The 23,208-nt window shown below is 44.4% G+C and overlaps 2 protein-coding genes across 3 annotated transcripts in view; one reads left to right on the top strand and one right to left on the bottom strand.

Moving 5' to 3' along the window:
* col4a1 (collagen, type IV, alpha 1) overlaps window positions 1-530 on the bottom strand; it is a 34,455-nt gene extending 33,925 nt beyond the window's left edge. Inside the window, exons 1-2 of one of the 2 annotated variants that reach the window (XM_019884675.1) lie at window positions 416-530; window positions 299-379 (exon numbers count right to left, since the gene is read on the bottom strand). In XM_019884675.1, coding sequence (XP_019740234.1) covers window positions 299-373 — 75 coding nt within the window. In that variant the 5' untranslated portion in view covers window positions 374-379; window positions 416-530. Of the gene's footprint in view, window positions 1-298 lie in introns of both variants that reach the window. The other variant, XM_019884674.1, reaches the window with a different exon arrangement.
* A 164-nt stretch (window positions 531-694) lies between these two features.
* col4a2 (collagen, type IV, alpha 2) overlaps window positions 695-23,208 on the top strand; it is a 49,352-nt gene continuing 26,838 nt past the window's right edge. Inside the window, exons 1-5 of the mRNA XM_019884677.1 lie at window positions 695-776; window positions 870-931; window positions 1,038-1,124; window positions 1,204-1,255; window positions 16,278-16,358. Of these exons, the coding sequence (XP_019740236.1) occupies window positions 1,087-1,124; window positions 1,204-1,255; window positions 16,278-16,358 (171 nt within the window). The 5' untranslated portion in view covers window positions 695-776; window positions 870-931; window positions 1,038-1,086. The remainder of the gene's footprint in view (window positions 777-869; window positions 932-1,037; window positions 1,125-1,203; window positions 1,256-16,277; window positions 16,359-23,208) is intronic.

Here is a 23,208-nt window from a genome sequence, read left to right as displayed (position 1 = left end):
GCGGGGGGTGGGGGGGGGCAGTGAGTGGGAGTTCAGAGCTGCATGCATGACAGCAGAAAAAAAAAAGTACATGACAGTACTGTACAGTACAGTGAACGGGCTCGTGACGTGAACTCCACCTATGCATGCAATTGAATTCAAACAGTAAAGTGGCAGCACGCCGCAGCCATAAAAAAAACAGAAATCAGGCTTGCAGCCGCTGCCAAGTAAGAATCGTAATAAACCGCATAAAAAGCGCACATATGTCGTCACTTTTCAGAACACAAAAACACGTGTTTCCAAAAACAGTGACACTCACCTCAGCCGTGGCTTGGTCCACGCTTGACGACACAGCCAGCAGGAGCAGAAAAGCGGCGGCGGGAAGCAGCAGCATCTCAGCTGCCGGTGGGGGAGGGTGGTGGTGGTGGTGGTGGTGGGCGCACCGACTTCGTGTGTCCGCAAACAAGCGCTTGAATCTCGGCCTCTGTTTCCACTCGGTCAGCGGCGGAGCGCGCTCTGCACGTTGGCCTGCATGTTGTGTCCAGAAGCGATATGAAGTTCTGATCAACGCCGAGTGGGTTTAGTTTGGGGGCTTGCGCCACACCACACGTCTACTAACTACGCCCAAAAAAAAAAAAAACCCTCTCCCACCCACTCCCAACGACCACCCTCGCCCATCATGCGAACGAACACCACCAGCGCAAACACTTTGGACTTTTCGGCGTAAGAAGAGGATACACTCGACAACCTTTGCTTGAGGGTTTGGGGAGAATATTCCAGAAAGTTTCGTTTTTTTTGTTGCTGCGGACGTTCACTTTGGACTTTTCGGCGTAAGAAGAGGATACACTTGACAACCTTTGCTTGAGGGTTGGGGAGAATATTCCAGAAAGTTTTGTTTTTTTGGTGCTGCGGACGTCTTATCGCACCGTTACGCGCAAAAACTCTGGTGAGTGCGAGTTATATGCGTCCCGCTAAGGAATCCGGTGTAACATTGGAATCTGTTAGACGCAACTAGCTGAGTAAAACATATTTTAGTTCACTTTTGCTGTGTCCTATAGGTGGGTCATGTTTTGAGAGCTGCGTGGCTTTGAGGGCTGTTTTGGAACTATGCGCGGGCATCACAACAGAGACGTGACGCATCTCAGGTGAGCGTGTGCACAAAGATCACCTTAATACGTCTTATTCAGATTTCATCCTTCTCCTCGTCATCCTTTTATTTTACAGGTTGCTGCTGCTGTGCGCCTGCGTGGCCGTTCTCGTCGCCGGAGCGCACGCGGTAAGTGTTTACGAACTGTTTCTAACACGAGGGTCGAGTTCATGCGTGCATTGCGTGGTTTGCAAAAGTTTCAAGTTGAAAAGTTTCACGGTGTTTTTGCCGTAAGGTTCTCCGTGTGGGCACGTGTAGAGTTGAGTGGAAGTGTGCGCACAGAGTGGGAGTGGCGCGCGTGGGGAGGATCTCCAAGCAAAGGGGGGTTTGGTCTTGGCATACATACCTTCGCTGCAGGCCAATTGACTGCTGTACAGGTTGAGAAAATAATTCTGGACATTTTTTTAAATTTAAATGTTTGCAAGAATAGAGAATAATATTGCAAGGGAAAAAAAAAAGACTGTATTTTTTTTTTTTTTTTTTATAATTGTTCAACTGCAATTGGCTGGCAACCAGTTCAGGGTGTCCCCCGAGCGGCGACCCTTGTGAGGAAAAGCGAATTAGAAAATGGATGGTTGGATAATTGTTCAAGATGAAAGTTTTAATAAGAGACTTATTCTTTTCTTAGATTTGAGCAGAATATAGTTGCAATATTACGTGAGAAATGGATACTTTGCGAGAGAAAAAGCAGATGGAAGAAAAAACAATTGCTTTATAAAAATAAAATGGTATCATGAGAAAGAGTATAGAGTTGAATTATTATGAGAGAATAAAATTGTCAAATTAATATTGCACACATAGAGAGAGAGGGCTGGAGGGACTTTGGAGGGGAAAAAAAATAATTTGAGGCGAATTAAACTGTAACATTTAAAAAATAGTTTTACCACAAGATGACGGGCATGAACCGGTCATGTTTTGTTTTGTTGTTTTTTTTTTATTGGCGCAAGGGCTGGCTCCTTATCCGCCGCGAATAGCTGATGTTTGCTGCAGTTTGATCACATGATGCCAGCACAACAACTACAGTGGGCAGAAGTTTGGGGAAACTTTTGTGGCAAAATTGAAAAATAAGAACATTGTGACCACACTTCATCGCTATTTGGAGCCACTTCTTGCAAAACTAGCCACAGAAATAAAGATGTGCAGTTAGCCCCGGTTGTTGAGGATATTTGTCCACAATCACCAGGCGGAGGGAGCCTTTTTTTTCCTTTTTTTTTTTTTAAATGATCACAAATTTCACAATATGACTCCGATGAGTAACATATTTAAAATTTTGCCCACATCATTTCGCTTGGTTTCCACCAAAGTGGCTCCCGCCGCTAAATCTGAGCTGGCGCCCGAGCTAGCACCAGCTCTTTACATTTTTACCGACAGGATGGGAAGTCCTTTGCCGCATCATTTCGGCAGCTGCATGCACGTTCTGCGTGTTTTCGAATTTGCTTTCTTGGCAGCTTGTTCAGAGCGTTGGATGTTGACCGGTTTCAAGTCTCTCAGATGAAGGGTTATTTTCACGTGAAAAAGGCGGGTCGTTGTCTTGTGTCTCATGTGTGTGAGTGTGTGTGTGTTTAAATCAGATTTGCTTTTAACAGCATGTGACACAGCACAGGACCTTCTGTGTATTGTGCAGCCCTGCTCCCAAGACTGCGCAAAGAGGGACAGTGAACTCACTTTAGTTTGGGTCAATGTTCTGTTTTTAGGCAAATTTCACATGAAAAGGACTGAGAAGTCAGTAAGTCATGCAGGCTGAGGCTGTATTGACACTCCAGGTCTTCCATGTCCAACTTTCCAGTGATCTCCATCCGCTATCACTGTGGCTTTGACAATGCCTTGGAAATCTCGTTTCTTGAATTGCAACAGAGACTTGCTTGTAAACTTGTTTATTTCTCTTTTAGTTATATAGTTTGGAATGTCATTTCCCCGATTCGGGTAAATTGTCCCATGAATGAAAATTTGTACCCGCGCATATTTAAATCATTGCTGAGAGGAGATGAAGCAGAGAGTTTTTTTTTTTTCAAATGCAACAATTGATCATGAAGCGTGCAACTCATAACGCATCTCTTTTGAGGTGCGCATTGCAACATATGTTTCTGTTCAATGTCATATCCCAACCTCACCCGTGGGAGGTTGCCGGGCCAGATCCGCACCTCTGCGTAACAACTTTTTCCCACCATCCGTTCTCCACGCGATGTTTCACATCGGGGTTCCCCATCTTCCCCATTGGGAATAACCCGCTCAAGATGTTTCCCGTTTTAAGATTGATCGGCTCTTTTCACGCTGCATTTGCCAACCTCCTGCACTGTAAACAAACAGGAGGGGGGAAGAAAAAAAAATCAGTACACGTTGTGAAGTGAAGAGTTCATGCAATTCACACTTGTCCCTTTAAATCTTATTTACATCGCCTTTTCTTGTAAAAGTTTCTACAATCGCAAGTGCAATCTGATGCTTTGGCATGCGAGGAAGAATCTAGTTTTATGTTCACCGAGTTTGTTTTTCTGAAGACTCTTTTTGACATTTTAACAATTGAAAAAAAATATGGCGGTAAAACCCCAGCGCAAGGTTCGAAAGCAATAATCTGGAAATGTAACACTTGTTATGAGGCTTTAGAGGAGATCGACTGAGGAAAACGAAGCCGAACCGCTGAGCTAATGAGCGCATAAACAGACTTCCCAATGCGCACACAGAACCTCCCTCATCAGTCGGAGGAAGGAAAGCTCTCGAGACTCTCAACGCTAACAGGATGTATTGAATCGGAGCCTTTGATTCACGTGCGTCCGAGAAGATATTTCAAGATGTGTTGGAGCGGGATTGAACGAGTGGGTGGCTCGGCGGGCTTCTGACAGCGGATGTTTTGGGAATCAGATCTGTGTGGGAGGAAGAAGCCATTCGTGCTCCAGATTTCCGACCGTACCTGGCGGTCGAGCGGGGCGGCATCTGCTGAACCGCTTCACTTGTCGCTAATTGATTGTTGTGGGTCGCATTGTTTCCCCCAACGCCCGGTCTTGCGTTCCAAGGCGCAGTCCATCTTGATAAAATCTTGGATGATGATCATGAAGCAATAACAGAAATGTTATTGGCTTCTGTTTGTCATTGTCTTCAAATTAATATCGTCAGAATGGTTGCCGGTGATCAAAAGCACAATAAACTCGGACGGTGGGAAAAAAAAAATTATGAAAATGCAGTTTACCACATTTGGGTCCCCCTTCCCCCCAATGGTTGCCGGTGATCAAAAGCACAATAAACTCGGATGGTGGGGGAAAAAAAAAAAATTATGAAAATGCAGTTGACTACATTTGGGTCCCCCTTCCCCCCTAAATTATTGGATTCACTTGGGATTTCACAACCAAAGTGACACTTCCAAAAATGAACGTTGAAGACAATCTGACACTTTCTCACTGACTCTGACAAAATCCTTCCAATTTCCTCCATTTTTTTTTTTGTTTGTTTTTTGGGAGTTTTTTTTTGTTTTTTGTTTTTAAACCCTTTAAGGGACAGCGGTTACTACTGTGGACACCGGATCAGGTTATCATTATTTGCGCATGAAAGGGCTAATCAGAGATGCAAGTCGACTTTTGCATCTCTGCTGATTCCGAATTTGCCCATTTTTCTCGATGCTTTCATAAAAATAAGATGATGCGTAGCATCGCAATATAAAACATCATATTTATTATTAAGGGTTAGGTTGAGCAATGGCTGGAATTCATTTCTGAAACGCCATAGCTATTCCAGTGATCCGCATGATAAAGTCCATATTGTGTACGTTTTAATCGGTCAAATTTAAAAAAAACTAAAATTCTAATATTTCAAAAACCTAATGTGCTAAAAAGACAAAAAAAAACCCAAAAAGAACAGTAAAGGTCTTTTTTAAATCAGTGTCAAAACATCTTAAGAGATACATAAAGCCATTGCTGATTCAAATTTGCTGTTGACCAGTTTTTTGAATGTTCATTTTCCCAATTGTCAATCAAGGGTTGTGGTTTAAAAAAAAAAAAAAATGTAACATTCATCTTACGGCTGATAAATCACTTTTTGATGTGAACATGTGGCGCGTGATCTGAAAGGGGGTCACCTCCGACACGTGAGCCACCTCCTGTGCGTGATTGTTTTATGCTTTTGAGTTGAGAGCAAGATGTCTGCCTGCGATAAAGCCGGGGAAACTGGCAAACGTAACGGCTGGCCAAATAAGCGTCGGTGATACAAAGTCAGCCGCAACAATCGGGGGAAGAGCCCATTGTACTGTGCGGCGGGAAGCCAAAAGACATGCGCGCTTGCATACGGCCTCGCTGTCACCGATGAGCGCTGCGTCCGTGAACGCAGCGCAAGCGATCGAAGAGCTTGTGGTCACCTTCAGGGAGGACAGTTTCAATCAAGTCGCGCTTGCATACGGCCTCGCTGTCACCGATGAGCGCGCGTCCGTGAACGCAGAGCAAGCGATCGAAGAGCTTCTGGTCACCTTCAGGGAGGACAGTTTCAAGTGTTTTAGATTAGCGGTCCCCAATCTTTTTTGCCCCACGGACCGGTTTCATGTCAGACAATATTTTCAGAGAACGGCTTTTAAGGTGTGGCGGATAAATACAACAAAAAATATGAAAAGACCTGCATGAAAACTGAAAATGAATTTAACATAATTACTGGTCCCCGATTTCCAAAACGAGTCGTTTATAGATTTGTTACGTGTTTGTAATCTAAGACGACCGTATGTTTATTTGACTTCCCACTGTGAACTTCACTCAGAATGGCCCTCCGAAGGAAACCCAAACTACGATGTGGCCCGTAACAAAAATGAGGTTGACACCCTTGGGTCAAGCAGCCCGGTGGTCCAGTGGTTAGCGCGTCGACCTCACAGCGCAGAGGTACCGGGTTCAATTCCAGCTCCGGCCTCCCTTTGTGGAGTTTGCATGTTCTCCCCGGGCCTGCGTGGGTTTTCTCCGGGTACTCCGGTTTCCTTGCACATTCCCAAAACATGCATGGCAGGCTGATTGAACACTCTAAATTGTCCCGAGGTGTGAGTGTGAGCGTGGATGGTTGTTCGTCTCTGTGTGCCCTGCGATTGGCTAGCAACCGGTTCAGGGTGTCCCCCGCCTACTGCCCGAAGACAGCTGGGATAGGCTCCAGCACCCCCCGCGACCCTTGTGAGGATAAAGCGGATCGGAAAATGGATGGATGGATGAGTTACAGGGTGCATGAAAGGGTTAAAGAGGTAACTAGTAACTACCCGGTGCTCCTCGTTCCAGCGTACACTGATGCGAGATATCGTCCTACAACTTAAACTCAACCCCGATTCAAAAGCTGACCACAAAATTTAAAAAAAAAAAATCACAGTCACGATGGCCTAATTATGTATGCGTTAGTCCACTTTTCCTTTTGGCACGTGAAACCAAGTGTGACGTGTGTTTATCCGGGCTAAATGTCACTTTTATGGGGAACATCCTGAGCCGAGCATTGTGTGACGACAACATAGATTATACAGAGAAGGTCTCTAAACAGGAAAAGGAAGGCGGGTGGAGTTCAATGTGTCAGAGTTTCTTTACAAGCCCTGCTGGACCTCACATATTTTGGCTACCTCAGATGAGTCGCATTGTTAACCCTTTATTGACCGGGAGCACCTTTGTGCTGTCTTATGTGTGTCAATTCGTCATTCGGTTTGATCGTACACTTGTTCCACAGTGAGTCCAATCGGGCATCCCAGCGGTCAGTCCTATTTGCTGTTTTCGTGCTTCCTTTTATAGCCTCGTGCAGCACCTCGTCACTAGCGCGGTTATCTTGTGTGCTCGTCTGCTCTTTAATCTCGATCAAGGACGTTCCACGGAGCTGTCCTCCTTTGCTCTGAGGAGTCGGTCACATATCAAATCTGCTGCCGTCACGTGTGTGCCAGGCTCGAAATATGTTTCCTTTGCGTAGCAGTTTTGCAAATCAATTGTTCAATTATGGGAGAAACAACTTTCTAACTTTCTTTTTTTTTAGCTTCCTGCTTCTGCGTTAGTAGCATTGAGCTTCCCTCAACCAATGACAACCCGCAAAAACATGAGCCCAGCAAAACATTTTTTGTGACCGTCTCAATAGTTCTTCTTCTACCTTTTTTTTTCATGATCGTCTCAGTGGTTGATTCTCACTTTTATAGTCAATGCATTTTGATGAGATGCAAAATTTGCCTCGCAGCCTCTGCGATGGGAAACCGATTATTTCCGGCCTCATGTGCCTCAGGATTAAGCATGTGGATTTATTAACATTTACTGTTTCGGTCAGCCTGCAGATGGTCCAACTCCATCCGGATGTAACGTCAGCCTTCAACGACCGTTCGTGTTCGCACAGTATGAAAGTCCGCCTCCATATGTGCGGTAACCACCTTCCTATTTCCACACCAGTCGCGCTCCAATTGCGGAGACTGACCGAGTTATCTTATGTCACGAGAGAAATGTTAACTCGTTTTGACACATGTACATTTGGTGATAACTTCTTGACCGAGCCTCCTCACTAAGTCTCTTGTGCCGCACTTTATTTTCTTTTCAGTCGTTTTGACCTTTTGACACAGGGAACGGGCAACCGCATCGTAGCCCAGAGCAACATTTGATGGTGTCGGCAATGTAATTTTGAAACCAGATAAATCACAGGAACTGTGATGGAAAGCTCCAAAAACGTTTAAATATTTTTCCCACACATTTATTCGAGATGACTTTTGTTGGATTTTTGGCTAAAATAGCTTAATGGGAAGAGGTTATAAAACCACATTATTGCTGCTTTGATGACGAAATACTGACTCAAACTAAAAATCGGTGTAAAAAAAAACCCATTTACCTAAATTTGCAACGTTTTGTTTGGGTTTCTTTCTCCTTGGTTGCTTTCTTTAGGCTTCTGATGGGCTGAAATGATTTAGTGCAGGGGTGTCAAACTCATTTTTGTCGTTGGCCAGATTTTAGTTACCATTTCCCTTGGAGGGCCTTATGACTGAAACCAAATTTTAAAATTCAATAAAAACTGTTGATTCAACTATTGTTTAAGTTACTGTTAATGAGGGGTTTGGTTACAAGGAAATGCTTACAATATGTCTCGTATTTATTACATATGCAAATGTTAAATTTTGGTTGAGATTTTCACAAGCATCGTGCAAGTTGACATGCTTGATTTGCTTCCGCGGGCCATATAAAATGACGAGGCGGGCCGGATCTGGCCCCCGGGCCTTGAGTTTGACATCTGTGGCCTACTGGGTAGAAGTTGTTGTTTCAGTGTTGTTTCAGTGTTGTTTCAGTATGCACCTGAGAAGTTTCAATTGTGTTTTACAAGGACAAAGATGACTTTTTTTTTAAACTATCATTTTCTGTTCCCATTGATTTCTCTGAGGAAATTATTTTGAAATTTGAACAAATTAGAGGTCCAACACCATTCTAAACCCCGATTTTGTTCAACCTCAGAAGGCTTTATTGGTCGTTTCAATCTCGTCAGGCCTCTCACATCTTCATTCACGTTGTAAACGCTTCCAGATCGTCCCATTTTGGACGTCACTCATCGTCTGATTGTGGGATTGAGCCGCAACGCCCCCTCCCCCACCCACCCCGCCAAACATCATCCGACAGGTCAACGTGAGCACCGGGGTCCAGAATCGATTTAAATTGGATCTAATCCCATCTCCATTGAGCTCATGCTAACCGCAGGAAGTGTTGATTAGGAGAGCGGTCCACCGGGAAATGAAGTGGAGTCCGTGTATGACCTGAAGCCGGCGCACGGGAAGGCAAGGTCCAGCTATGTCAGGCAAAAGGGCAGAAATGAGAGCTGTGTTTACACTGGAGCTTTGTCAGAAGAGCACAGCGGGAGTTAGCGGTGTTCTGCGTCGTGTCTTCAACTGAAGAACATGCCACCTTCCCAAGTTATGAACCCACTCTTTGCCCGATCTTTCGAGTCTCTCGGCCTCCTTTTCACCACCCCCCAAACTTGGTTGAATTTGAATGGTGATAAATCACAGACGAATATACGGACAAGAGGACAAGTTTGTGAAAGCAGTCTGGCTCGCTTTCAATAATGGTTCTTAGGAAGCCTTGAGGGTGAAACCATTGCAGTAATAAAATATATATTTTTCATGGAACTTTCCCACTGATTGATGGTTGGAGTCCCCGTTCCACTTTTTCTGCATTCTTGCTCAAGTTCATGAATATTCCATGCTCGCAGTGACATTTAGTTTCAAACAAGAGCAGCCACATCATTTCTACGGCAAGGAAAAGAGCGTAGTATGTTTACGATGACGAAGGGGGTGGGAGGTCTCTGAAGAGAAGAGGGAAGGTAGTCACCGAATGGACTGAGGGTCTTTTGGCGACCACAGAAACCATCTGCGTTATCAGCATAGGAAATTCCTGTTCAAAATATACATACGCGTTTGGCTGTGGACATGTTTATGAACATCGATCATCAAAATATGTAAATGGGGACGTCGTTCTTCAGCACATAATCGCTTGGTCAGTTGGTGGTCTTTTTCTGTCAGACTACAAAACTGCTGGGGAAAAAAAATATATGTTGTAACCCTCCAACAAACCCATCAGAAAAAAACATTTTCTGTCAGACTACAAAACTGCTGGGGAAAAAAATATATATATTGTAACCCTCCAACAAACCCATCACAAAAAAACGCTACGCTCATGAAGACTTCCCGAGTATGTCACGTTCCCACCCTTCGACTTACGTCAAAAGTGCCGGGTGGCGCCATGTCACCGTTAAGATTTACGGTTCAATATATCTTGCTTTAGGTGTGCAAACTAGTCATAAATCAATCGTAGGATATGGGAGTCTCCAAAAGATAAAGGCAAGGCATCTTCCCAAAAAACATGAAAAGAAAGCCAGATGAAATGGGGAAGCCTTCGTACGTCGCTGGCTTTTGAACGCAGCCTCGAAATGATGTCGCCCCTGAATTGGGACGACATGAAGCCTCCGTAGTTTATTTACTCTTCTGTATCGTATTCTACTTATTCATCTAGTTAGATGAAAATGAACACGGAGTGCGCAAATGGTTTTGGTATGTACGGCGACAATGTGACCGAGCTCGAATGTGACTCGACCAATCTGATTCATAATGTCGCTATCCGAGGTCTTATTCGTCCACCAGGCCTTGGCCCAATTTTCAACTTGGTGACAAACTATTTGCCGGCTTCCTGTTGTTTTTTCCGTTCGTGCACATGTAATATCAGGGCTGGTATGATAGATTGGCTTTTCAACAGGAAGTTGATGGTGGTGCGGCAGGATGTAGAACTTGCGCTAATAAAGCCACGGTGAAGACATGTCTTCCAGAAAGTTCCTTATCGCCGTAATGAAAGCCTTTGGGAGATCTGGTGTAAAATCAAGATACGCCTCGGCTAGGATGGCAAGTCCAAAACAAACATGGCTATGTTTGGCGTTTTGCTTTTTCAGCTTTACTTGTGTTTTACTTCTTTTTTTCGAGTGCTTGTTTACAGATCTGATTTGAGTTGTTTCGGGCTATTGTTGCTGGACAAAGACAAACAGAAAAATATTCCCACTTGACGTTGCTGTCCTCCTTTTTGAAGGCCTTTTGGTTGAAGGAGCTTCCGTGTACTGTCTCACAAATGCACCGGGGGAACATTTCCGAATGTTCATACAAGAATCACATTAACAGGCTGTAACAACAAGCGGCGGAACTCTGCTTTAGTTCACTCAATTGCTGTTTTATACAACTATGAAAATGCCAGTCGGCCATCTTTCGAAGCACTTTTCAACCTGGGATTCAACTATGCGAATATTTAAACGCATAACATGTTCAAACTCAATTTTTGGCCTACGGTTAAAAATTAAACAGGATAATAAAGCAGACTTTCAGCCGTCAACAGTAATCATTCATTCATTCATTCATCAAAAGATATTGATATGGAATTTTGAAAGGAAAATCCCTTGCTAGCTCTGTTCGTGTACGTTTTTGGAGGTCCATTTGAGCAGGGATCAATTTAAAAATGTGCTTTGGTGAAAGTATAGTCCATTATGTGCATGCACCTTAAAACACGAGAGCAATCTAAAAATACGTGTTGTTGCTTTAGTAAGTGGACAAAATCAAATGCCACAGTCGATGGTGGTAGGACACAATGATGACATAACTACCAAGAACGTCATTGAACAGTGAACGAGTAATGATGCGGTTAAATATGAAGCAGAAAGGATACATGCTAACCTTAAAGGGGAAGTCCACCCCAAAACGTTCTTTACAATAATAAATAATGAGTTCTATGCTGCCCTGATAGGCTCAACATGGCATTCTGATGAATATTATGTTTGTGGAATATGAGTTAAGCAGTAAAATTCCGCCATTTTTAGCCGTCTTACGGGGTGGCCATTTTGTCACTTTTTGTCAACTTAAAATTAATATTTTTGGGTTGACATACCCTTTAAGAGTTGACCAATGTCCACCTAGGGAATAATCCCACGTTCTTACTTTGAGCATCTTGAAGAAAAGTATTTCCGTCGTTCAATCAGTGAGTCAGCATGTTTATCAGCTAGCACAAGGGAGTCTTCCACACCCACACTGACGTATCAAGACACCGCATTTCCTTCACAGATGTGACATGTCTCGTTGTGAGAGAACAGTTGTTTCGCATCCAGCCAATCCGCTCTTTAAACCGCATCATTAGTGTAAAACGTGTCAGCTGTTATCCCGAAAACCCGCTAACAGACAAATCTTTTGTAAATGAAGGCGGCGCTGAAAACGCGCGGGCACACACAAACACACCGAGCGTCGTTAATACAATTGCGTGAAGGATTTTTTTTTTGTTTTCACAAATGTCCGAAGTGAACACAATGAGTTTGGCTGTAAATCCACATTCCACACATCCAGGTGGCAAGAATCTTTTGTTAGCAGCGGCACAGTATGTTGCTATGATCAACATGCGTTGCAATGTTGCTTGATTTTGTGTTCCCGACCGAGTATGCCAAAAGGCTCTTGAGCAAAGGGACCAAACTCCCCACAAAAAAACTGCTCAAGGAGCAGCAACACCATTCTGCAGCCCACCTTTACCTTGTTGGTGGTGCAAATTTTTTATTTTTTTTTAAATGAACTAAATGCTTACGTATGAAGTAATTAGCCACTTTATCATGTCTTGGACATGTCGAAACCTGTCGACAAAGAGAGGCGTTCAAATGAGTAACGGAGCCTCCTTTATGATCTCGTATACATTTGAGCCGACGACAACCACAAGCACTGTTTATGCCCCGCCGTGCGGTTTCATGTTGAAAGCAGAACATCCATCTCTAAGGGACACTTTGTCAACGCTCCCCCCAAGCATCACAGTGATCAGAGTTCCAGGAACCGCTTGTGACATTAAGGCTGACCCCTGACAACCCCGAGTGTTTATACAACAAACTATAGTTTTACAAGCAAAAACAGTGTTTAACATGCACTAAAGAGGAAGGAGGAAACAGTCATGGCGGCGTTCTTCCATCCCGAAGCCAAAATCAATCGGTCACCGCAAGTCTCCCAAGTGATGTTATCCTTAAATGTGAGCGCATCGCATCACGGTTCTGATGAGTCATTTGCCATGGGAGATGAGCAGCGTGTACAGCTGTCGTATCGACATCCCTCGCTCATACGGCCGAGGCGCTCACAAACTTCGTGAAGCCACATAAATTGCGTCAGGGAAGGAGAGCGAGAGAGGAATAAGTAACCGTGAGAAAAAGATCGCTGTTGACCCAGATGCTTTGATTTCATTTATTGTACATGATCTCAAGCCATCTGCCGACATTGGGGTAAAGCCGTAAAGGATGGGGAGGTAACAAAAACAACATTCCTCGTGACAAATGCCATTAATTTCACAGCGAGGCCTTGAGGAGTGCGATACACTCTTATAGGTTTCCATGAGATTTATAAGCCCTTGTAGTTTTCACATTGCACTCCAAATAGGGATTTATATGCCTCTGCCTGTCAGAAAGAAATCTCAAGATAGTTACAATGAATCCCCCCACCGCGCCCCGTTCATCATGCGGGATATATGTTGTCCAAAGTGTTTGACCAAAACTCATATTCACTTTTTTGAAAACATACCAAAGCGTACATATGCTACATACGCTAACCCCCAGAATCCCTCGCCGTAGACTGGCTAACGGCAGAACCCAGGGTGTTTTTTTTTTTTTTTTTGCTCTTGGTAAAGTTTTAAATCCATCCGTGTTACGTTGTACCAGCTAGCTAACGCTAAGTTCGACATTTTCTCCGGTCCAAGTGAACAAACTCCCTTCGTGCACAGCATGAGAGGCCAACAGCACAGTCGCGACAGAGGAGTTGATACACTGCCGAGATGAGCTTTATTGACTGACTGCTGAACAGTTTAATATAACGCAAATTAGCCAGCTCAACATTCCTTTACATGTAGGGCGTGGGTCTCAAAGAGCGCGGGTCACACGATGTACGTACTACATCACGCACACGTTGCCATCCAAACATTCTTGTGACACCAATATGCCATGATTCATTCTCATCTGAATCCAAAAATTCCGACTCAGCATTCGCTTTTAACGACCAAGTTACATCTCAATTCGAGTCTCCACCGATTCATGCACAACCCTAATACAGTATATGGCCTCGGTTGAGATTTTACAATCAATGCTATTCAAACAAAACTTGTTATCCGAATAAAACGATGACTTATGTTCTATGTACGCAAAATAAAATGACATTTTGAGAATTGGTAGGAAAGCACAATGTTTAGTTTGGATTTGGTACAGTATTCATTGAACAACGTGTATTATTGTGATACAGACATATGAGAGATGTTTGCAATATTATCGAAAATAGGTGACTGTACTGCCGCTTGTACCAGGTTACCTGCAATTTTGGTTTGACTTGGACTGATGGTCACAAGGGACTGCCTTTAAGGGAGCTTATTCCTTTGTACTTTCTGCCTTTGTGGAGATGACGCAGACTATTGTGGGATTTAGTCGTCGCCTCAGTGTGGAAAAAGTAGCGACTGTGCCGCAGCCTCGCTGAGATGAACTGACTTCCCTGTCTTGAGTCTCCATTCCGCGTGGTAGCCGTGCAGATGTTTACTTCTTGACATCCTCCATCACGCAATGTGCTCGCCAATTCGGGATGTATGTGAAACATACGTCTCGGAGTGTCTACCGGCAGGGTGTGTGGTGAACATGAAAGCACGGCCATCAGCAATATCAAGTAACACTTTGAAAGGAGCCCTCAGACAGTTGAGAAAGAAACGCAGCCTTGTGGATTCCATAAGGGGGACGAAAAGAGTCTTTTTGTTGGGAAGATAAAGGGATCATTAGAGGACGGCGCGTCTTTGGTAAAAGAAGGTCTTTTGTGAGGTTGTGAGGTCTCAATGTGGCCCTTTGTCAGTGGGGATGTTCTCAGATTGAGGAGTGGGGGGATTATTCTGATTCCTTGCACCACCGTGGGCACAAATTGGGCAGTTTGGACTTTTTAACAAGGGACGTTCGGCGGCCTTTTCGACTATGGTATGACTGTGTAGGTGGAAGACGTCGGCCTGAACAATTTATTCAGTCATCCGTGGAAAAGCTAGAGTTGAATTTCCTTCATTTCCTGTGTGGAAGGAGCTGTGTTCCATTCGTATTAATTGCCCTTTAGCGTTACTGTATGCCGGACAAGTTCGGTGGCACTTCTTAAATGCAGACTGCTTTGAACACTCGCATCAATCTGAAGACTCCACATCGAATTTGAGCTACGAATCTGAATTTGTGTGTATCGTCCCGACGGTTTGATCAAGACCCCGCATTGTTTTGCCCTTTAGGAGCTAGCGATGCGGTCCTGACGAGACACAAAGAGGTTTGGTTGAACTTTGAAACAAGCTTCCTTTCTTTCTTTTATAGCGAGCGGAGGGACTTTTGAAGCCTCTTGACCTCTGCATTTCGATGATCAGGGACCCTCACGCAGTCTGTCACAGAGACAGTGGGTGGTTTTGTCAGACAGAGACGTGTAAAGACCAAACTGGCTATATTGAGTTGTTCAGACAGATGCTAACCATTCATGTCTGCGTGTCTATGACTCATTCAAGCGCTCCGGTTGCAGCGTAAACAGCAGCTAAGTCCACACACACCACAATGTACACAAACAACACCTCCGCTACTCAACAGACTACCAAACATCTGTGTTGCATCAGCCCTATTTCCACTTAGAAGAACAATTGTTAAAGTTACCAAAAGAACTGATGTGTCCTGTACCTTTTGTGGCACCCTCAGACTCAAGCTTGCCCAAAAAATTCTCCATTCTCTGCCTCATTTCATGATGACTACAGAGCGGTAGCAGTTTGGAGGTTCTTTTTATTTTTATTTTAATTGGAATAAGCAGATTAGGGTGGCACGGTGGTCGACTGGTTAGCACATCCGGTTCATAGTGAAGTCTGCGACTTGTTTATTCGTGGGAGACGGTGTTAAAGTATCTGTGGTTCAAAGCTTGACAAAAGCTAATCACATCGGCGACCGAGGGGCCGGACTGGGGGCGTGGTATGCAAATATCAGGGGCAGTGTCTTTCTTATATTTTGCATATGTAAACAATAAAAGACCGATGAGGAGCACGATGTACTTTGAGTGTAATCGCGTAGCAACTGCCCGCCGTTCGCTCTGAAAGATCCGCTGCCGTCGGACTGCACCAGCAACCTTCCCTGAGTCGAGTTCTTCTATTTAAATTTGTCCGGGTATAACTCTGACACAGACACGAACAACCATTCGCGTTCACACTCACACCTAGGGACAATTTAGAGTGTTCAATCAGCCTGCTATGCATGTTTTTGGAATGTGGGAGGAAAGCAACTTTTCATGACGCCAGGATTCGAATAGTGTTCATTTTCTCAAACAAATAATAACAGTCAGCTTCCAGAACGGAAAGACGAAACGTCGAATGTTTCTCTTTGTGTTGAATTTACTCTTGGGTTACTGCGTATATACTGTGTCTCTCTGCTATGTTGACACATTATTTACATAGCTGAAGCAACTTGTGATGAGCATCGAAAAAAATGTCGGCAATTGCAGGGGCTCGATTGTTGATGAATCATCAGGCTGCTACGATTCCAAAGCGTGCCGCGGCGGGCTGTAGTGAACAGAAATATATTGTCGTGCAGTAAAGAACAAAGTATAAAATGACCCAATTTCCTCAACATTTGCTGTGTATTCCCCGGTTGCTAATATCTGCGTGTTGTATGTTTGTGTCTGCAGGGTGGGAAGAAGCACAGCGGTCCCTGCGGAGGAAGAGACTGCAGCGGAGGCTGTAAATGTTTTCCCGAGAAGGGTGCCAGGGTAAGTTCCTTACTGTTCTAAATAGCTGCATAAATAAACCTCTTGGTCATCACACTGGACGACCAAATAAGGCTAAGACGGCGCACCGCGGGGTCTGAAAGTTCCTTCAAAAGTAGCTGCTGCGGCCAAAGGCGCATCATTCAAATTGGCTCACGTGTTAACGCTTCAGGTGGCGACTCAGCCTTTCTCCCATGAACAAAGCGGCATCATACCACAATGTCTACATTGTGTATCTAATGCTGTTTATATCACGGGTTCGAGACAAAGTTGCCTCTGTTTATGAAGCTGAGAGCAACATTGCGTCGAATCACAACATTGAGAACGACGCGGGCTTTTGACCAAGACAGAAAAACGTGCGCTGAAGCCCGTGACTTGGAAATATCGCTCCTTCTCGCAGATAAAGCTTTTGGAATTCACACCATTCATCACTGTAAAAACAGAAGGTCTGATGGGATGTAGTGTGTCGAGTATGCGAGAGAAACTAAGGCCAGAAATGAAAGACACGGACAAGTGTGAGGAACCCGATGCAAGGATTTAAGCCCATAGAGACAGACATAGACTAAACACGCTAGGATAATCATTTCAGAATGAATGACGACAGACTGCTTCTCCTCCTCCCCCCCTACTTGAAACACGTGCAGTCCATATCAGTACATAACGTTGGGATCCTCTGGGCTCTGTAACTTTTGAAATTGGACAGCCGGCACCTACTTTCCACACTTATTTGCCATATGCGAGAAGATTTCCATCTGTTCTTCAACTGGAGAAAAATATTCTTCGTCGAGCACTCCTGGACAAACCAATGCTGGCATTATTGCAACTCGACGACACATGCCCATTCTGTTTTTTTTTTTAAGCTCTGACAAATAAGTACAAAAAGAGTTGCCATGACGCATGTGCACAAATCGGTGCTAAAGTTACCAAAAGAACTGATGTGTCCTGTACCTTTGGTGGCACCCTCAGACTCAAGCTTACCCAAAAAATTCTCCATTCTCTGTCTCATCTCATGATGACTACAGAGCGGTAGCAGTTTGGAGGTTCTTTTTATTTTTATTTTAATTGGAATAAGCAGATTAGGGCGGCACGGCGGTCGACTGGTTAGCACTTCCGGTTCATAGTGGAGAGGTGCAGAGCGTAAATGGTCAGGGTGCTACTGCCCGAAGACAGCTGTGGGATTGGCTCCAGCACGGCCGCGACACTCGAGAGGATAAGCGGATCAGAAAATGGAAGGATGGATGGATAAGATGAAGAGTTCATTGGAGCAGTCAGCAGTCAAATAGCCATCTATCCATCCATCTTTCGATCCAAGCAACTGCCCGCCGTTCGCTCTGAAAGATCCGCTGCCGTCGGACTGCACCAGCAACCTTCCCTGAGTCGAGTTCTTCTATTTAAATTTGTCCCCAATCGCAGGGCACACAGACACGAACAACCATTCGCGTTCACACTCACACCTAGGGACAATTTAGAGTGTTCAATCAGCCTGCTATGCATGTTTTTGGAATGTGGGAGGAAACCGGAGTACCCGGAAAAAACCCACGCAGGCATGGGGAGAACATGCTCCACACAGGAAGGCCAGAGCCGGGACCGAACCCACGACCTCTGCACTGTGAGGTGGACGCGCTAACCACTCGTCCACTGGGCAGCCAAATAAAAGCTCCAGATATAAAATCAGGGAGGAGGGTTCTCCTCTGATTCGCATTTTTTTTGACTGGTTAAAACTGTTTCAGCTCATTCCTACTCCAGTTATTTTTTTCCCCCTCGGTTTCAAAATAAAAGCCCCAAATTATTATTTACCTCTAATTTCCATCGTTGTCAATTGAGCAACTTTTCATGACGCCAGGATTCGAATAGTGTTCATTTTCTCAAACAAATAATAACAGTCAGCTTCCAGAACGGAAAGACGAAACGTCGAATGTTTCTCTTTGTGTTGAATTTACTCTTGGGTTACTGCGTATATACTGTGTCTCTCTGCTATGTTGACACATTATTTACATAGCTGAAGCAACTTGTGATGAGCATCGAAAAAAATGTCGGCAATTGCAGGGGCTCGATTGTTGATGAATCATCAGGCTGCTACGATTCCAAAGCGTGCCGCGGCGGGCTGTAGTGAACAGAAATATATTGTCGTGCAGTAAAGAACAAAGTATAAAATGACCCAATTTCCTCAACATTTGCTGTGTATTCCCCGGTTGCTAATATCTGCGTGTTGTATGTTTGTGTCTGCAGGGTGGGAAGAAGCACAGCGGTCCCTGCGGAGGAAGAGACTGCAGCGGAGGCTGTAAATGTTTTCCCGAGAAGGGTGCCAGGGTAAGTTCCTTACTGTTCTAAATAGCTGCATAAATAAACCTCTTGGTCATCACACTGGACGACCAAATAAGGCTAAGGCGGCGCACCGCGGGGTCTGAAAGTTCCTTCAAAAGTAGCTGCTGCGGCCAAAGGCGCATCATTCAAATTGGCTCACGTGTTAACGCTTCAGGTGGCGACTCAGCCTTTCTCCCATGAACAAAGCGGCATCATACCACAATGTCTACATTGTGTATCTAATGCTGTTTATATCACGGGTTCGAGACAAAGTTGCCTCTGTTTATGAAGCTGAGAGCAACATTGCGTCGAATCACAACATTGAGAACGACGCGGGCTTTTGACCAAGACAGAAAAACGTGCGCTGAAGCCCGTGACTTGGAAATATCGCTCCTTCTCGCAGCTAAAGCTTTTGGAATTCACACCATTCATCACTGTAAAAACAGAAGGTCTGATGGGATGTAGTGTGTCGAGTATGCGAGAGAAACTAAGGCCAGAAATGAAAGACACGGACAAGTGTGAGGAACCCGATGCAAGGATTTAAGCCCATAGAGACAGACATAGACTAAACACGCTAGGATAATCATTTCAGAATGAATGACGACACCCCCCTACTTGAAACACGTGCAGTCCATATCAGTACATAACGTTGGGATCCTCTGGGCTCTGTAACTTTTGAAATTGGACAGCCGGCACCTACTTTCCACACTTATTTGCCATATGCGAGAAGATTTCCATCTGTTCTTCAACTGGAGAAAAATATTCTTCGTCGAGCACTCCTGGACAAACCAATGCTGGCATTATTGCAACTCGACGACACATTCCCATTCTGTTTTGTTTTGAGCTCTGACAAATAAGGACAAAAAGAGTTGCCATGACGCAGGTGCACAAATCGGTGCCGAGTCCAATTGACTTGGAACGCCGAATCAGAATTTTCCCATTCGAGTCATAACATCATAACATATTCTCGTGAGAGAGGAATGTTTGGATGGCACGTCCCATCTCCCTATGTGTGCCGCGCTATATTCGAGCGGATGCCCAGAGGTAGTCGTGTGACTATTTGGCCTGCTAACGCCATCCGAGCAACGGGAATATTTGTCCAGCTAAGGCCGCGTTAGCAACAATGAAAAGGGAATTTTTCAAACGTGGATGCTGAAGCTGAGAGACGGACTAGCTCAGTTCAAGCTAGGGGAATATTTGTCCAGCTAAGGCCGCGTTAGCAACAATTAAAAGGGAGTTTTCAAACGTGGATGCTGGACCTGAGAGATGGACTAGCTCAGTTCAAGCTAGGATGAGGCTAGGAGTAATGAAGATTGATTTAAAATGGGACCAAGGCATTGTTAAGGTTAAAGTAAGTCATTTTAAACTAAAAAGGTTTATCTTTCTCTATATTGACATGCTGGGTCAACATGTCGGTGTGCTGCATTCCGATAGTTGAATGCAATATAACTTTGTAAACGTATGATCCGGATGAAGTGCTATATAAATGCACACCATTTACCAATTTGATCAAATTTGATTTTTCATTTGTTCGACAATGACGTTTTTCAGGAAAATTACATTGAGTAAGCTATTAAAATTGTTTGGGGATTTGGTGGTGACTAATGCAAATGTGGGTAGTGAATGCGGATTTTTTTTTTTTTTATGTGAATCCGAGCTCTACATGCCATTGACATTGACGGGACAAATTCTTTTCACTTACTTTCAACCCAACAGAAGAGAATCTGGTCATTTTGACCATTATTAACTGTCCCACAAAGATGTCCAATTTCTTACTCATTTTAACTGCGGAGCTAAATTACTGAAAAAAAAAATTAATTCTCATTATTGCGTATGTTTGTTTCACCAATCATTAACCAGTCTTCATGGGAACCTAAGCTATTGACGCGCAGTAAAGACCAAGACTCATTCAAAGTTCAGGAGCAACCTGATCAGGGGGCAACTATAAAAACGGCTGGAATGATTTAGCTACTGTACGTTGGGCACACTGACTATTTACAAGAACAACTGCACGGTAGCCGTTGCCCTTGACCTTCTACGCTCACTGAGGAGGATACAGGAAGAGCCCATAAAAAGGTGAAGCGAGGCACAGAGAGGATGTCCCGCATTCCATGTCGGAGTAATGCGAGGGATTGCGACGAAGGGTCAATAGATTGCCTTTATCTCCCTCCACCTCTCGCTCGCTCGCTCGCCCCGCTATCTGCGTCAAAAGGATTTCCATCATGTCGTAAAAACGTGATAACGACGTGCCAAAGGTGTGAGGAGAGGTTTACATTGCGCCACTGGACGGGATTTCTCCGTCATTGTTAGCGAGTGGCAATCAGCAGCCTGCACGCTCACAAGAACGAAGCAGTAGATGGCAGTTCATGGACTTTTGTGCGAAAAACACAAATGGAAAAATTCATTTTTGCTTCTCTTCCCTTTGTGAGGTTGCATGGTAATAATTTGGCTTCTGTAGTTTTGCTAATTAAAGAGCAAATGAGGGCGGCACGGCGATCGCCTGGTTAGCAAGTCGGCCTTACAGTGCAGAGGTGCAGGGTTCGACTCTGGTCCTGGCCTTCTTGTGTGGGTACTCCTGTTTCCTCCCACATTCCAAAAACATGCGTGGCAGGTTCATGGAAGCCTCTAAATTGCCCCTAGGAGTGATTGTGAGGGCGAATGGTTGTTCGTCTATGTGTGCCTTGCGATCGGCTGGCGATCAGTTCAGGGTGGACGCCTCCAACTGCCCGAAGACAGCTTGGATAGGCTCCAGCATGCCCGTGACCCATGTGAGGATAAATCGGATCACCAAATGGATGGATGAAGGAGCAAATGAACAAATGGCGATCAACACAATATCATGTAAACATTGCTCGGGTCCCCCCCCCCCACCCCCCTCCTTTTTTTAAGGCCTTGCGAGCTCTGAACTTCTTTCGAACACGTTCTCCTTGTGCGCCACCCAAGCCTTTTGCTTTGGGAAGATGACAGAAAACAAGATGTTTCCTCACAGATGTGCTCCTCCCCCCCTTTATCTTCGACATGCATCCATTTTCCCAAATCTCCATGGCAATGATGTTCATGCCAAATGCTTTGCAGCTGCTTCATTTGGCAAAGACTTGACTCAGCTGTGATGCTTGGATGCCTCCAACGGCTAAATGACAACTTGGAGACATACACTTCTCAATTGGGAAATTTCAGGATGAACCCCAAATGATAGCTTTTACACGGGAACTTAATTTGACCTCATCCAAATATTTAAATGCATATGTCCACTTGTTTTCTATTTCAATTCTTTTTGCACAATATGCTGTTCGCTAACTAGGAGCGGAATGGCAAAATTCACAACAGGCCATAAAAATTCCCAAAGAACTTTACTTCCGTGCCTTTCTGTGAGTCTTCCAGTGAACGTTCGTCAAATGACACTCTTAAGAACACCCTGTTTGTAATGTGACACTGGTGAGGTACTAGCGATCAATTGTTAGGTGTCATCTTGAACTCATGATGTCAAAATGTGACCAACATCAGGGAGGACCGTTGAATTCCCAATTCTAATTCAACCAGAAACATTGATTGGTCGATTCATGCAAATGTAAATGCAAAGGTTTGTTGTGCATTTGAAGTCAATCCTGGAATGTCCCCAATGAGTAGTATACAGTGCAAGGGAATGAAACGGAAAGAGACCCTGAGAGGAAGACAAAAGACTGCCTTGGCGGGAATAAATATGCTACCATCATAAATATTTGGCCACCCACTCCCTTGGCTGAGATCATCTTTAGAGGAATGCAGAAAAACATCTCGTACTCCTCCATATTATTTGTTGTTACTCCACATTATCAGCCGTGTCGTGACGACCTAAAAGTGGAGGTGCAGTCTTTTGATAGGAGCGCTTAAAAGACAACTTTTTGATAGAGTGGCCTTATGGAATCAGACGAGCTTGAAGAAAAAAAAAAACATCACAACAGTCAAAGCGGAATAAAAGGCAATCTCTGTGCTCAGCCCGAAAACATGTTTCGCACTTGAATGCCATCTTTTGTGATGGCACTTTTGTGGATGATCTTCATTTCTCAGGCGCCAAAAAAAGGCCGTAAGATTTTTATATTGCTGTAGTGCTCGGAGAACAGTGGCGCCTGTTTGCATGTGTCCTCCTTGATGAGGTTTGGGCATCATTGGATGTTATACAGATGCCGGGGCAAATCTGTCTGGTCCATCCTGGGAAACACTGGCACAGCTGATGCTGGAGCAGGAAATGACACATATCTCAGGAAGTGGAGCACAATGACAGACCACTGATCTTTTTTTTTTTTTTCTATATGGATGGCTTCTGCTTTTGTGGGAAAAAGATCGCCTGTGTTTTTTTTTTTTTGCCAGCAGCGTCTATAAATGGCAGAGATTTCCTTGTTCCATGAAAACAGGCTTGCGCCGACATTCAGATTCCATTGCCCATGAATATCGTGTACTTCCCTTGGAATAATAGCCCAAAAAGGAATGTTCAGGTTTTCGTAAGGTTCAAAGACCTTTCGATTGTGTTTTCACCAAAAGGATGCAAGCCGGTTCTGTCCAAGGGCTCGCG

This window comes from Hippocampus comes, unplaced genomic scaffold, assembly GCF_001891065.2.
Source record: "Hippocampus comes isolate QL1 unplaced genomic scaffold, H_comes_QL1_v1.1 scaffold95, whole genome shotgun sequence".
NCBI lineage: Eukaryota > Metazoa > Chordata > Actinopteri > Syngnathiformes > Syngnathidae > Hippocampus > Hippocampus comes.
Note: the sequence above shows the minus strand (reverse complement) of the source record. Positions and strands in the feature narration are given on the sequence as shown.